Here is a 16,873-nt window from a genome sequence, read left to right on the forward strand (position 1 = left end):
ATCTGCATCCAGATGCCATAGTTCTTTTTCTGGATGTAGATGGCATTTTCCATCACAAATCTTTTGAATTTTCCTTGCATCATTGTATAGTCGGAAAGGACTAAGTCTGTCACAGATGATCATCGCACAATGTTGCTGTTACTGTGTATGTTGCTCTCCTGGTTCTGCTCCCTTTACTCAGCATTAGTTCATGCAACTCCAGATTTTTCTGAAATCTGCCTGCTCATCATTTCTTATAGGAAAACAGTATTCGCTCATGTTCATATAACACAGCTCGGTTCAGCCATTCCCCAATTGATGAGTATCTCCTTAATTTCCAATTCTTTGCCATCACAAATATATATGTGTGTGTGTGTATACATACAAATACATATATATGTATGTGTATATATGTATGTATGTATGTTACATACATATACGTGTGGGTCCTTTTCCTCTTTTTACGCTATCTTTGGCAAACAGACGCACTAGTGCCAAAAGATATGTACAGTTTGGCAGTCATAGCTCCAAATTGCTCTTCAGAACGTATCATTATTTTTTAAACCAACAAAGGGCCAAGTCACTGCATTTTGTCTTGTTACAAAAGAATCCCATTGGGGGTGGGAGGGTGGGGGTGATATTATTTCTTCAATTAAAAAAAAAAGACTAGTTTGTAAACACAACGTGCTTCAATTAAACTTATTTTAAAACAGCTGCAGTTTTAGTGTAGCTGCAGAAACACTCTCTCGGTCCAGCCCTGCTCAGGAAAATGAAACTGACCAGAGAGGCGGAGCTCCTTTAGGGAGGAGGGTCCTGGGGCGGAGCTAAGGGAGAGGCAGACTCCCAGCCAGCCGGACCCTGAGCTCTAATTCTCTCTTTCTCTCTCTCTCTCTCTCTCCATGGAGGTTCTCGGGGGTACCATGAATCTCTGGGACACCCGGGCCAAGTATCTGGACAAGTACATCGAAGACCATCTCTTGCCTGATACCACTTTCAAGAAACAGATCGGAGAGGCTATCCACATCATCGCCTCCTTCCTAAAGGAGAGGTGTTTCCAGGAGAAAAAGAAGTTAGTTCGGGTGTCTAAGGTTGTGAAGGTGAGTTCTTCTCCCTGCTGATAGGAGAGTCTGGGCAGGGGAAGAAGGCTCCGGAAAGAGAGGAGCCCCGCAAGGGGAGGACCCTTGGGGACTTAGAATAGGCTTAGAAAGTGGCCCTGAGCAGAGCAGAGGGATGAACGGGGAGGAGGCAGCTGGTTTTCCGTGTCCCCTCCTCCCGTCTTGTGGCCGTGGAGCTGTTCCTTCAGGGATAATTGTAGTTTCTACTCCATTCAGGGAGGGTCATCAGGGAAAGGCACAGCCTTGAAAGGCCGCTCCGATGCAGACCTGGTCGTATTTCTCAGAAATCTCCAAAGCTACCAGGACCAGATAGAGCGCCGAGGAGAGTTCATTGAAGAAATCAGGAAACAGTTGGAAGAATGTAAGCGTGAGAAAGAATGGAAGTTTGACGTAAAATTTGAGGTCAACAAATGGAGCAATCCTCGAGTTCTCGGCTTCACCATGAGGTCGACCAACCAAGAACAGTGGGTGGAATTTGATGTGCTTCCAGCCTTTGATGTTCTCGGTGAGAAGCCCCCAACCCCAGCTCAGTCAGGAAACCCTCCTACTAGAGGGACGGAGCCTGCCCAGTCCCCTTCTCCCAGCCCCACCTCAGTAAAACTTCCCCCGCCGCCCAATACCCAGTCTCTGTTTTTGTCTCCAGGAGGGAAAAGATCACTAGATTCAGCATCAAAAAGGAGAGCTTCAAATTCCACCTCTGCCGTTTATTGACTTCACATCCTGCCTTTCTCTGGCTGGGTAGAGTGGGATTAAATTAAGGTTCCTAGATAGGCAGCTGGGTAGTACAGTGGTTTAAGCCGCCTGAAGTAAGGGAGATCTGAGTTCAGATCCAGACTGAGACACTTGCTGTATCTGTGTGACCCTGGGCAAGTTACTTACACTACGTATGCTTCAGTTTACTCATCTGTAAAATGAAGGTCATCATATCATCTACCTCTATAGGGTTGTTATGAAGTTCTCTTTGTTTTAAAGTTCTTTGTTATAAAGTTCTCATGAGATCACATTATAAACAGACACCTAAGAGATTGGCAGATAGCAAACAGCAAGCGTGCCCAGACTTGCAGCTAGATACACCAAAACAACAGCCCAAACTGCCCATTTATCTCCATTTTCAATGTTCCTCTTCTGTTCTAGTCGGGTTGGTTACTTCATTGATCCATGAACAAATCATAACCATTCCCATCTATAAACCCAAGTTCAGACCATATCCTGATTTTTAGCCCTTATTGATTTCTGAGGTAGCTATGTTCATATGGGCTTCTGTCCTCTATTTGATTGAACAAAACCAAGAGCTAATAGTCTACTGGATTGTCACTTATGACTTTCAAAGTGTGACCACTGGAAAGTTCTTGTGTTTCCTGCTGAATAAATCCAGGTATCAGAAAGGTAACACCTCCTTTCTACTTCATTTATCCATATTCTACTCATCCTTCAAGGCCCAGGTCTCATCCTGTCCCTCTATGCAGCCTCCAGACCACAGTGATCTTTCTTCCCTGAGTTTCTCCAGGATACACTCTCTGGGCCCAGTATTGTCAGCCATATGTTCCTTTTTCTACTTGCAAAGTCTTGACAGACAGGATTGGCCTTTTGCCCTTATCTCTAGCCCCTACACCCTATCCCCACTCCCTTAAACATAGTGTTCAGAATAAAGCTGCTGCTAATTAAATAACTGACTGAACTGAGTTTGTTTCCCTTCACAGGCCAGGTGACTGAAGACTACAGACCTGATCCTCAGGTCTACATCAGACTTATAAATGGAGGCTGGAATGGGGGAGAATTCTCCACCTGCTTCACAGAACTCCAGAGGCGTTTCCTCAAACAGCGCTGCACCAAGCTCAAAAGTCTGATCCGATTGGTGAAACACTGGTACAAAATGGTAAGAATCTTCTGTGGTCACCCAGGAGGAAAACACCTGAAGGCACCGAGTGATTATTCCACTCATTGGTTGTGTGACCTAAGTCCCCTAGCCCCTTCCTTGGTTGTATGATGAAGGAGCTGGGCTACATGGCTTCCTCATGCCTGGAGAGAGGGAGCAATATTATCATGATGGACTATTTCATTCCATTAATCAAAAGAATTTAGAAGGTAACTACCATATGCCCTTGGCAATATCAGTACAAGAAAAAAAAAATCAATTCCTACTCTCAAGTAACTTACATTCTCTTAGGGGAGACATGCGGACATATATGATTGTGCCAGAGATGCAGAGTTATTGATCAAGGCTTAGGGTGCATTTCTAATTATTTTTTCTTCCTTCTCAGTGCAAAGAGAATATGCAGTCTCTCCCCCCTCAGTATGCATTGGAACTCCTGACTGTCTATGCCTGGGAGCGTGGAAGCAAGTTAAATGATTTCTCCACAGCTGAAGGCTTTCTGACAGTCCTAACCCTTATCAAGAAGTACCAAGAGCTTATGATCTACTGGACTGTCAACTATGATATTCATAATGAGATCATTGCAGATCACCTTTGTCTCCAGCTGAAGAATGACAGGTATGGGAGTCAGCTTCCAAACTTATACCTCCAGTCTCCTGACTCTCCATCAACAAAACCATAAATCAAGTCCTGATTTTTAGCCCTTACTGATTTCTGAGGTAGCTATGTTCATATGGGCTTCTGTCCTCTATTTGATTGAACAAAACCAAGAGCTAATAGTCTACTGGATTGTCAATTATGACTTTCAAAGTGTGACCATTGGAAAGTTCTTGTGTTTCCTGCTGAATAAATCCAGGTATCAGAAAGGATTGAAATCAACAAATCTGGCAAGCTGATGGCTCTGGTCCCCTGATCCTTTCTGCCTTGACTCAGACCATCCCCTTACAAACAGAAAGCTAAGTTTATTGCTGAGCTTCTGAATCATGACCTAACGCCCATAAAATGATTTCATGTGGAAGTGGAATGTCAGAGTGACATCATGATATAGTATCAGACATCTAGGAGGGCTCATTTGCTATGCAAAATGTTTTCCTTTTGCTGCTCTCTTAAATCCCACCATTCAAGCTTTATTCCTTTGGTTAAAGAATCCTCTCCCGGTTCCTTAAAGATCCCTTGTTGGTTTTAATCCAATTATACACATATTTACTGGATTCCTATGGAAATTTGAAAAATGATCAGGATTCACTATATATATATATATATATATATGATACTTTTCAATGGTTATTGTGTGATCTGTGTCTCCCCAGAACTTCCTCTGTCATAAGATCATGTCCTTAACTACTGCCAACATGAAAATTGAGTCTTCCAGGGAAATTGGTCTCCAGTGGTCTGTTTCCCTAATCCCCCTACTCATTAACTGAATGACTCTGGGCAAGATTTCTCTCCAGTCTTTGGTCCTCCTCTGTGGGACCCTTCATAGAGCCTGTTAAAAAAATAATGGTGATCCAGAAGGCTTTTGAACTACAAAACATTATGGAAATGCCCACTATTGATAGCACTATATTCTAAGTTTCTTGAAGGATTTGAAGAAGGGCATTCCTGGAGCAAATGTGTTCTTGGTTTTATTGACCTGGGAGGAATCTCTGAATTAGTCTCACCTCTTTGTTCTACCCCTCAGGCCAGTGATCCTGGACCCAGCTGATCCAACTGGTGATGTAGGGGGTGGAAAGAAATGGTCCTGGAACCAGCTGGCACAAGAAGCTCACCGATGGTCAACTGCTCCCTGCTTTCAAAACTGGGATGGGAGCTTTGTGCAGCCATGGAAAGTGCCAGTGAGTAAAAACCTTCTCGGGAGTGTGTACGTGTGTGTGTGTGTGTGTGTGTGTGTGTGTGTGTGTATTGAGTATACATGTGACACCCCCATGGACTCAGGCATCCTTTGCCTCTGCACAATATCCTCCCCCAGACTAATGGTCATCTGAAGTGGGAATCTGGAAGTCTATCCCTAAGGGCCTGATTGGTCAAACTCTGACCATCTTAAGGCACCATGAGAAAAGCACTTCCCATGGTCTGAGATTTAAAAGAGTTCAGGGGTATACTCCTTGATTCCACATCTGCCACGTCAAACTGACCCCCATAATAGTTATCCCCTCTCCCCCCATTTTCGGTCCACCCCAAGGAAGACCACTTTCTTTTTGCTCATTTTTTTGGAGAGGCAATTGGGGTTAAGTGACTTGCACAGGGTCACACAGCTAGTAGTAAGTATTATGTATCTGAGATCACATTTGAACTCAGGTCCTCCTGACTCCAGGGCTGCTGCTGTATCTACTGAACTTCAGAAGACCACTTTCAATGGAGCCTTTAAATTAAGCAGTAGAGTTGAGATGAGAGAGACAGACAGATAGAAGCAGCAGAGAAAAAGAGAGAGACATACAGAGAGAGACAGAGAAGAGAAGAGCAGAGAAGAGAAGAGAAGAGAAGAGAAGAGAAGAGAAGAGAAGAGAAGAGAAGAGAAGAGAAGAGACAGAGAGACACAAAGAGACAGAGACTGGGGTGGGGGAAAGAAGAAAAAGAAGAAAAGTGGGAAAGAGAAGAAGGGAAAGGCAGAGGGAGAAAGTGTCTTGGCCTCCAGAATGGAACAGTTTACTTCCACTCTGTATCAACTCCCATAGTGCACCCTGGGGTGGCCACTTCTCAGAACCTGTTAATGAAGTCAACTTCATTAGAAGATCACATAGCTTTTTATTTTCACAATCATAATGCTGAGCCCTTTTGAGCTCATACTATTCCATTTCATAGATATGGTTATTGAAATTCAGGGAAGAGCAATGTCTAGAATAAGGTAAAAAAATCCAGTTAATGGCAGAACCAATAATGAATTCCCAGCCCTTGTTCCCACAATGTCTTCTCTAAAAACTCTAAAAGAAAGAAAGAGGGGAAATGAGTTAGCCCGGAATCTACTCAAAATTACCCATCTAGCTGATGAATGTACAGTAATAAAAGCTACATATCTATCAATGGAATGGGGAGCGATTAAAACCTCTTCTCTGTTGCTCCTTATTTGTCTCCTATAAAATATCCATCCTAACTTATTTGTCTTTTTGTAAAAGCTCTTACTTGAATGAGGGGTGGAGATTCATGTTGTGAAGCTTCTGTAACATCCAATTAATGGGAGATCGGGGAGGAACTTGTGCCTCAGGATAGGAAATAAAAAGCTGCCTTTGGAGAGTTTCAAAGGTGTGTCTACTAACCTAGGCACCCATTCTTACAAGAACGTAAAATAAATATTTCCTGTATTAAAAAACCCTCTTATTTGTCTCCTTCCCTAAAATATGATCTTCTTTATCTTCCTTTTTTTAAAATTTACAACCTTGTAGGCTGTTAGCCTGCTAAGTAAGCCTTCCCTTTAGAGACTAGCCCATCAGCTATGGCTTAAACTCTTTTATGACTTTAAGAGAATTCTTTCAAACTGCTAACCATGACTCTCACACATTTCATCAGGACTTGGATGTAATTTTCCTAGCACAATTGAGATATTTTCAATGACTCTTTGTGACCCTTTTTAGGATTTTCTTGCCATTTCTTTCACCAACTCACTTTATAGATGAGGAAATCGAGGCAAACAGGATGAAGTGACTTGCCCAGAGCCATTCAGCTAGCAAGCATCTAAGATCAAATTTGAATTCAGGATCCTTGACTCCAGGCTGAATAGGCAAACTCTCCAAGATAAATGACTGTATTTTCTTTTCAGGTGGAGCAGACCCTGCAGGAAAGCAAGGGCATCTTGCTACGTTGTCAGTCATAAGAGGCTTTCTCCATTCATGATCCAGAGTGCAACTATTACATCCAAGAAGTCTCCTGGTCTGGAGGAACCCATTATCTGAGTCTGTTCCCCCTATTCCCTGGCTGTTGATGACCTCAAAGAGAGAACAGGAAGCATTGTATGAGAGTGCTATTAAAGTGCCTCCCAACTCTCAAATTGAAGGAGATTAGAGGCTTGTGTGCCTCTATCAATACAATCATTTTTATCAGAAGCTATTGGAGGGATGATTTATATAAGTGAATAAGGATAGGACAAGCAGAAAGGGGGACCTTCTGAATCGGGACGTGTGGTGCTATGATATTGTAATCCCTAGACTATGCTCAGCTAGAAATTCAAGCCGCCTCTGATTTCCCCTATCTATATCTCATTCGTGTGTAGTTATTAGCATGTTGTCTCCCCTGGTTTAAAAAAAAAAAGATCATTTTTCTATTGTATTAAAAATTAATTATTGAATTAAGACTATGATTTTTCTCCTTTTTGACTTCTTTATCCAGAAATTAGCCAGTGTGGAAAATCTGTCTCAAAGACTTACCCAGGAAAAGAAATTCTAAGTTTGGATTAACAGGTGGATTTTTGCTTATTGTGTTTAGTTCGACAGGTCTGGGAAAATGTGGGTTCTTCCATTTGTCAAACAGATGATATGGAAATCGATAGGGCTAAGTCACATATGCTAGAAATTATTGTAATATAGCCCATCTCCTATTTTAATTGTTAATTGTTAACCAGTGAAATGAATGCAAACTGTTTGCATTTTTGTTTTTCTTCCTGAGTTATTTTTACCTTCTGAATCCAATTCTTCCTGTGCATCAAGAGCTGTTTAGTTCTGCACACATATATTCTATTTAGGATATACTGTGATATATTTAACATGTATAGGACTGCTTGCCATCTGGGGGGTGGGGGGAGGGAAGGAGGGAAAAAGTCAGAACAGAAGTGAGTGCAAGGGATAATGTTGTAAAAAATTATCCAGGCATGGGTTCTGTCAATAAAAAGTTACAATTATAAAAAAAAATTGTTAACCAGTTAGAATTGATTGCCACTCTTAGAGTTACCTGTTTTTCTATGGACATATAAACTGTGAACCCTTTGCCATAAGAGGTCTTTGGCTTTTGAAAGTATCATTTGCCTCTTTTATTAAAAACATGCTAATCTTATTAATAAAATGAATTAAATAAAATAAAAAATAAAATTAATAAAATGAAAATAATTATGTCTCTTCTAAACATCACAGTTTATATGGGTAGATGCCTCTCAGCTGGAGAAAGACTGAATAAGTTATGGTATATGAATGTTATGGAATATTATTGTTCTGTAAGAAATGACCAGCAGGATGATTTCAGAAAGGCCTAGAGAAACTTATATGAATTAAAGCTAAGTGAAGTGAGTAGAATCAAGGGAACATTGTACATAGCAACAAGATTATATATGATCAATTCTGATGGTTGTGGGTCTTTCCAACAATGAGATGATTCCAAGTCTTCTGATGGAGAAAACCATCTATAGCCAGAGAGAGGATTGTGGGAACTGAGTGTGAACCAAAACATAACATTTGTTGTTTGTTTGCATTTTGTTTTCTTTCTCATTTTTCCCCTTTTTGGTCTGATTTTTCTTGTGCAGAATGATTATTATATAAATATGTATACATATGTTGGATTTAACATATGTTTTAACATGTTTAAAATGTATTGGATTACTTGCCATCTGGTGGGTGGGGGGAAAGGAGGGGAAATTCGGAACTTATGAAGGCTGCCCATTCATGGATTCCCATATAATCCCCCCAGAGCTGTCTAGACTCCATCATTTAGTGATCAACCTTGCATGAATTTGCAAGGGTCAATGTGGAAAAAAATTATCTATGCATATGTTTTCAAAATAAAAAGCTTAAAAAAATAAACATCACAATTTAACAGACTGTGAGCTTCTTGAGATCAGAAACTATTTTTTTTCTTTCTTTGTTCATATTTCCACATTTAGCACAATAGCTGGTACATAGTAGGGACTTAATAGTTGCTTGTTGAACAATTGATATCTGATCTAAAGAATACTATTAGACAGTAGGCAGCTAGAACACTATGGTATTTTTGTCTCAAGCATAATGTTAAATCTTTGCACTAGTGATACAGCACCTGGAGGCCAAACAGCATCAAAAGAGATGGCCAGTGAGTTCATCTCACTCTTTGGGCACTGCTGCAGCAGCCCATTTACATGGTATCTCATTACATGGCAAGGGGAAGTCAGGCACTTCCTGGGACAATCAGGAATCCTTGATCTGTATGTGATGAGGTCTTGGGTTACTAGGTGAGATTGCCAGAGAGAGCCTGAAGCACTGATAAAATGACTCTGAGACAAATGGGAAGGGCATTGTTGGGGATCAGTTTAACCTTATAGAACCACTCTCTGTGGAGGCTGTGGGTAATCCCATCTTGCTATGTACAGTCAGAAATCCAAGAAATCCCTAAGATTAAATTTCCCTTATAAGTCTGTCCATGGCCCGTGCCATCATTGTTGAACCCCCTTTGAGTTATAACCTGCCTCATTGTGTCTTTCCCCTTTCCACTCCCTCATGTCAGGTGATGTCTCTCCGCTCATCCCCCATCATATCTCATGATGTCTTTCTCTTTCTTATAGATAACTAACTTTTTAGGGTACTAAATCCCTTTATGGATTTAGCCTGCCAGTTAAGGGTATGCTCCCATGGAGCATGGAGTATTCCCTTTCTCCTGGTTAATTGTGAGTTCCTCTAGGAACTTGTGTTTTCCATTGTTAATTGTTAAAACTCCTTTCCTTACTAACTCTCTCCCAACTCTAGTTCATATTTTCCATTCCTGGTGTCTATCGTACTTCTCCATTTTGTTTACAACTTCTTCTCATAAATAAATCTACCTTTTGCCAAAGAGAATAGCCATTGTGAATTCTTCAGATGACCGAACCCCAACATTTGGTGGACTAGGAATTGCTACCCTCAACATTATTTAATGCTGAAATTGCTCTCCCCTGAACACATCATATGTGCCAATGACTTACTAAGTAAAGATGATTTTTTTTCTTCATTACTAGTGTCCCGCCATTTTGAGAACTGGTTTTGGAACAGCTGCAGGAAGCCTCTCACAACAATAGTAAATGCTTAGTGTAGTTTGCCACATTGTTCTCCCAAGGTATCAGTTTCCTTGTTGATAAAATGGGGTGCCTACTTCAGTAAATAACTGCAAAGACCTGTGAAGGTTGCCCATTCATAGGTTCCCATATAATCCCTCCAGAGCTGTCATCGTGCTCTAGACTCAATCATGCAGTGATGTGTCCCCTTGAACTCAGGTAGACTAGTCCTTGGGCAACAAATAGCCATGTTGCATGCTTGGAGGCTTTCCAGGTTAAAGGGACTCATCAGATCTGGGGTTTTATTGAGATGATTTTCAAAAGTCCAGGGTTATCTCCACACACCAATGGAGAAGCGATGAGAAGAAGATTGTAGCAGAAAAAAACAGGACAAATAATTATTAAAAAGGAAAATACACGCCTGGTACATGCCCCCTTCTCCTTTGTGTCTTTGAGAATACTTGGGTTGCTCCAAAGCTCTATTTTCTTTCCTCTTCCTCCAAGCTGCTTTTTCTGCCCTTCCTAGCTGTTCATGCTCCACCCCACCCCCTCTTCAAATGATCATGTTTTTATGTCCAAGATTCTTATTCTTTTATCGCGTCCTGGACTCCTTTGGTCAGTTGGGTGAAGCCTCTGGTCTCTTTCTCAGAATTATAATTTAAAATATGCAAAATAAAATATGTAGGATTTCAAAGGAAACCAATTATATTCAAAAACATGTAATTGGAATCTGAGACATATATAGAGTGTCTGGAATGATGGCTCTCTATGAGTAAAACTTATTTCTAGGAGAATCATGATGACACATAAAGAAAATTTCTTGGAGCAATTGGATCTGTGGTAGACATTCTGTGTATAAGTACACATATGATAAGGCAGTTAGGAGGCACCATTGGGCATGGAGCACTGGTTTTAGAATCAGGAAGGTTCATCTTTCTGAGTTCAAATGCAGCCTCAGATTCTTGCTAGCTATGTGATCCTGGACAAGTCACTTTGTCCTGTTTGCCTCAGTTTCCTCACATGTAAAGTGAGCTGGAGAAGCAAATGGCAAACCAGTCCTGAATCTTTGCCAAGAAAATCCCATAATGGGCTCATGAAGAGTCAGACATGTGAAATGACCCAACAATAATAATCATGTGATAAAAAGGAGTTTCTTTAATTATAGTCATTTAAAAGCACCTGCCAACTATAATCTCAATATTCTTTGGGGGAGCCTGAGGACCAATAAAAAGACTGGAGTCTATCACATCATGAGTTAGAATAGTCTAGAAGACTTCTCATCAGTCCATCACTCCAAAGTTTGGTTTTGCATTACAAACACTGATTCCTTGAGGTACAAGGGATCCCAGCCCAAGGGAGGTGGAGACAAGGAATCATCCAGCATTAATGTCACTTCTGGATACAAAGTTGGTGGAATCAATAGTATGTAGGAACTGAGCCAAATTGAACCTACTCTACTGACATGGTAGAGAGGAGAATATGGCCCAGAGATGCTGGGGGAAATGTTCGTATGTTTATTCTGGCTATCTTTTCATAAATATCCTTTTATAAAATAGTTAATATTTTATAAATATTAATATCTAATAAATAATAACAAACATTAATAATAATAATAACTAATCAATATCAAATAGTTAAATGAGACACCAATCACAAGTTGTTAACAATGGAGGAATAGAGCCAATGATGGCTCAAGCTGAGAGCAGTCAAGAAAATACACCCCAAACTCTTAAGGGTGCCCTGGAAGACAGAGTGGATATAGCTTCTTTGGCCCTGAGACAATAAGGTCAGAGTGTACATACATTACATACAGTTATCAAAATACTGTTTTAAATTTTCATAGCCCCCGAGGTTAGAAACCTCTGGTCTATGTGTTGCTATATGCATTCTCTTCAACTTGTATTTACTTCTCAGTGTACATGTTGTAAAACACCTTTTCTGACCCTATTCCCCTCGGTCCCCCCAATATAAACTCATTGAAGGTTGAGACAGCTTTTAAATTATCTTATTCTCTTCTTCACTTAGCAAAATGTCTGTCTCATAATAGGTGCTTAATAAGTGCTGTTCAGATCAGCATTCAGATCATTGGATAGGTTTGATTAACTGTCAGATGTGTAAGGAAGAAATACGACTGATTAACATTGATTAAGGGAGGATTGGTTTTACAACTACTAGCACCTGGAGACGTTATCCTTTGACATTTAGGACTACTAGGTTTAGAATAGGGGTATTAAATCTTTGTGTATCATGGACCCCTTTAACAGTTTGGTAAGATGACAACTTAAAATAATAGATCACAAAGGAAATCAACTATAGTGAAATAGATAAAAACAATTTCATCCCATTCCCATCATTTGTTGTTCAACTCTTCATAACCCTTGTGGGTCATTTCCTTGACAAAGGATACTAGAGGAGTTTTGCCATTTTCTTCTTCAGCTCATTTTATAGATGAGGAAACTGGGGCAAATAGAGTTGACTTGCCCAGGGTCACACATCTAGGAAGTATCTTAAACTATATTTGAGCTCAGGTGTTCCTGATTCTGGGCCTTTCTCACCATTCACTGAGCCACTGTAGCTGTCCCCTCATTTAAATAGTATTACTCTGATTAGTTTTGTGTAGACTACTTTTTGATTTTCTTCTAATAATCTCCTTAGGATAGAAAAAAATTAATCATAGGAATCTAGGTCAAAGGGTATGAAGATTTTTTTTTAACTTTTATTGTATAATATCCATATCCATACATACACAAATACATACATACATTTCTATGTATACATAGATAAGTCTGCAAGACTCACCTCTGTGAGTTCAAATCTGATCTCAGTTTTCCCATCTGCAAAATGAGTTGGAGAAGGAAATGGCAAACTGCTCCGTTTTCTTTGCCAAGAAAACCCCAAATGGGATCACAAAGAGTCAGGTAAACAATAACCACAAAAATCTAAAATGAGGGGGTTGGACTGTATGGTCCCTTTTAGTTGTAAATCTATGATCCTATGAATCACAAATAGTGAATAGGGGAACTTGTTTTCGCACAGACAGGAAACGTCTTATACATACGTACGTATATATACACATACACACACATGTATATTTGTGTATATATAATTCCTCCAATTACATGTCAAAACAAGTTTTAACATTTGTTTTCTTTTCAAATTTTGAGTTCCAAATTCTATCCCTTTGTCCTTTCCTCCCCTTCCCACTTCCTGAGACAGTAAGTAATTAGATATAGGTTATACTTGTACAATCTATTTTATTAAGAGAAATGAGTGTACCTTGATCCAGAGAAGATCAGGAAAAAATGAATCTTTCTCCTGGGGGGAGGGGGAATTGTTTTGATTATTTTGACTGCTTCCCCCCCTTTTTTCTTTTTTATCTTTTATTTTTAGACTGGATGGCTCACTAAGTAGGTGAGAAAGGGAGATGAATATGGTATAAAAACAAAACACATAAAAAATTACAGAGAAGGTGGTACAGTGCTTAGAGTGATGGACCTGAAGTAAAGAAGAAATGAGTTCAAATCTTTACTCACACAGTTACTTGCTGTGTGATGAGCCACTTAGCCTCTGCCTAACTTAGTTTCTTCATCTATAAAATAGGAATAATAATAGCTCCTACTTCTCAGAGTCGTTTTGAGAATCAAGTGAGACAATATTCTTAAAATGCTTTGCAAACCATAAAGCACTATATAATTGTTAGCTATTATCATTATTATTAATAATTTAGTATATATTAGTTTAACATAATTAGTATATTAATTATATATAATACATTACTATAATTAATTGATGTATTAATAATTATTAATAATTTGTAGAGGGCTGAAACTCTTGAGTCAATGCACTGAGGTCAGGATGGCCAAACACTTGAGGCTCACTACCGATTGGACAATACTCTATGGGCATATGCTTGGAAAATGGCCTTCCTACTATCCTGTGCTGGCTCGATGATTGGTGTATACAGAGGATTGTAGGAGGGACTAGGGGGTGGAATAAGACTAGCCAGGGTCACTTTTGGGGTGGATGAGGAAGAAGGAGGTTGCAGAAGATCCCCTTCACTTCTTCCCCTAAAGACCAAACTTTTTTTTATCCTGACTCTGGCTGATTCTAAGGTGTCCTGGATGCTAGTGCGGTCATCACAATAATTAACAAATTATTCATTAATAATCATTGATTCAAATGATTAACAATTAATTTAATAATTTTAGATAATTATATAATAATCTATAATTTGTTAATAAATTATAACAATTGCTGAGAAAGCGTTTAACATAATTAGTATATTAATTATATATAATAGATTAGATGAGATGTCATAGAGATATAACAGTCAAGAATTGGAACATCCCATCCAGATCTTGCTAATAGTACACTCTTGTAAATCTTTCCCTTAAGGTTTTTTTTTTCTTGCCAACCAACTGGGGTTAAGTGACTTGTCTAGGGTCACACAGCTAGAAAAATGCTAAGTGTCTGAGGCCACATTTGAAATCAGGTCCCCTTGATTCCAGGATCAGTACTCTATCCACTGCACCATCTAGCTGTCCCTTTTCTTTAAGCTTTGCAAAGCACTGTGCAGGTATTCTCTCATTTGATACTTTTTGCAACCCTAAGAGGCAGGTACTATTATTATCCTTCTTTTACAGATGAGGAAACTGAGGCCGATTCAGGTTAAGTGGTTCACTCAAGGTCACACAAATTATAAGAATCTGAGGCAAGATTTGTACCTCCGGTCTATCTTGGCCCATGGTCTTTCCACTGTGTCCTACTTATCAGAGTGAAATATACAAAACCAAGATATAAGATAGCTGCTAAATACAATAATATGGATGAAAACCCTAAAAGGCGGCCAATTTCTGATTGATTACAGTGATCAGTCCTGGTTCCAAAAGACGGGGACTCGAGCTCACCCCCTCCTCAGCTGGGAGAGGAGGATTTCGGGTGTCCTGTCAAGACTCTGCCTTTATCAGCTGGTTGGGTTTTTCCTGAGGGCTCAGTGGCTGTGCTCTCTCACATTCAGGGGCTGGGGACCTGCAGGAGTTGGGCCAGAGCTGGAAGGGGAGAAGGGTTAGAGTTTCGCCCAGAGGGAAAGGAGAGCAGGAGTAATGGAGAGTTCCGGAAGGACTCAGGCAGAAAGATAACTCGAAAGTAAGAGATGAGTAGAATTTAAGAAGGTACAATTTCCTTCAAGCCGCAGATGTGCCGGGAAAGGGAGAGCCCAGTGACGTTGGTGGCGTTCCCCCCCCTCTCTAAGACCCTTTCCTAGGAAACGTAGTGCTTTCGGTTTTGTTTTCTCTCCCTTCCCTTCCTCCCAGCCTCTCCCTCCCGGCTCCAGCCTTCCTGCTCTTTCCGCCCGCACCAGCCAGTTCTGCCCCTCAGAGGAAACGAAACTAGCCTTCAGGGCCGGGAGCCGTCCTTCCCTGCCAGCCAATGGGAGTCGAGAACGCCTTAGGCACTCGCTCACCTGTGGGGGAGCGAACCGAAAGGGAGTCTGGCCGCGATCTGCGAGAGGGGCGATTCCGAAGCCCACCGCGGTCCGGGAAGCTCAGGCCTGTCTCAGAACGCTGCGCGCGGAAAGCCGAGCCATGGGTCTGGCCCGGACGCCCGCCAGGGACCTGGACAAGTTTGTCCAGGAGGATCTCCTGCCGCACAGAGACTTCCTGGATCAGCTGAGCCAGGCGGTGAACACCATTTGCAAGGTGCTGCGGGAGAAGTGCTTCCAGAACTCCGCTTCCAAGGTCCGGGTGACGAAAGTCCTGAAGGTGAGTGGGGGGAGGTTCTTTGCGGAGCCCAAGGCAGTGGGGGATCGGGGGCAAGAGCGCATGATCCCGGAGATCCTCGGAGGCTGGGGAGTCTCAGGGCACAGCCGATCAACAGACAGGCAGTTCTTAAAGTGCCTACTATGCACCAGTAGTAGACACTGAAGATAATTATTGAAGGAAACATCAAAATAGAGAAAAATTTAAAAGCAATGAGGGATATGGGAGGGGAGCAACACTACCACTGGGGAGAGAGCAGGAAAGGCCTCCAAGAGGAGGTGGTGTGGGATTTGAATACAGAGCCTGGCACATAGAAGGTGTTTAATAAAAATTTATTGAATGAAATTGGAAAAAAAAAAAACCCACAATCCAGCTGTTTTCAGTGACAACTTTCCAGGAACGAGACAGGCTCAAGCCATTGTGGACACAGACAGAAAGGGGATTTAAGGTCAGTTACCTTAATTCTGGAAAGGTAACGTGGACCAGGTCTGGGAAGGACTTTACCTTCACGGAGATCCGGGCACAGCTGGTTTTCTGCCCAGGAGGATGCCGGAGATTCCAGCGGGTAACTTTGTGACAGACTCGAGGCAATGGGGACTCCTGAAGCTTCTGCAGCAGGGGGATGACAGGTCACTTTGTCAGCTGTGTGGGGAATAGACTGGAGAGGGCAGAGTTTTGAGGCAGAGAGACCAGTTTGAGGGACTTTAGAACAGTCCAGGCAAGAAATGATGAGGGACTGAACTAGAGGGGTAAAACACTGAACTATGGGATACAGGTGGGGAAATGTCACAGAGATGGAATTGGCAAGTCTCAACAGCTGATTCGATATGGCGGAGAGAGGAAATGAGAGACACAATCCTTTCCATGGACCGGCAGAAAGAGCTCTGGACCTGGGACCCAGGAGCCCTGGATTCTGTTCTTGGATCTGAAGCACAGAATACTTGCACTAGAAGGGTGCTTAGAGATCATTTAGGCCAATTCTTCCTTTGATGGCCTAATAAATTGACATGCAAAGAAGTTCCCCAAGTACATAATGACAAGGCCAGGGATTAGGACCTAGAGTCACTGATCAAATCACTTCCCCAATCTGGGACTCAGTTTCCCCAGCTGTAAAACAGGGATGATATTGCCTGCCTGCCTCAAAAGAATTGAAGTTAGAACCATTTTGAAAACAACCTTTTACTACACAGATGCCAGAACCAGGCAGCATAGCATCCAGGGTACCATGACA

At 41.3% G+C, this 16,873-nt stretch overlaps 1 protein-coding gene across 1 annotated transcript in view; it reads left to right on the forward strand.

Annotated features, from left to right (window-relative positions):
• The first annotated feature begins 821 nt into the window (after positions 1-821).
• The window catches only part of OAS3 (2'-5'-oligoadenylate synthetase 3), a 48,685-nt gene continuing 32,633 nt past the window's right edge, over positions 822-16,873 (forward strand). Inside the window, 6 exon segments of the mRNA XM_051975979.1 lie at positions 822-1,076; positions 1,311-1,599; positions 2,795-2,970; positions 3,356-3,585; positions 4,649-4,802; positions 15,112-15,645. Coding sequence (XP_051831939.1) covers positions 879-1,076; positions 1,311-1,599; positions 2,795-2,970; positions 3,356-3,585; positions 4,649-4,802; positions 15,112-15,645 — 1,581 coding nt within the window. The 5' untranslated portion in view covers positions 822-878.

The sequence above is a fragment of the Antechinus flavipes genome, chromosome 1, assembly GCF_016432865.1.
Source record: "Antechinus flavipes isolate AdamAnt ecotype Samford, QLD, Australia chromosome 1, AdamAnt_v2, whole genome shotgun sequence".
NCBI classification, from domain to species: Eukaryota; Metazoa; Chordata; class Mammalia; order Dasyuromorphia; family Dasyuridae; genus Antechinus; species Antechinus flavipes.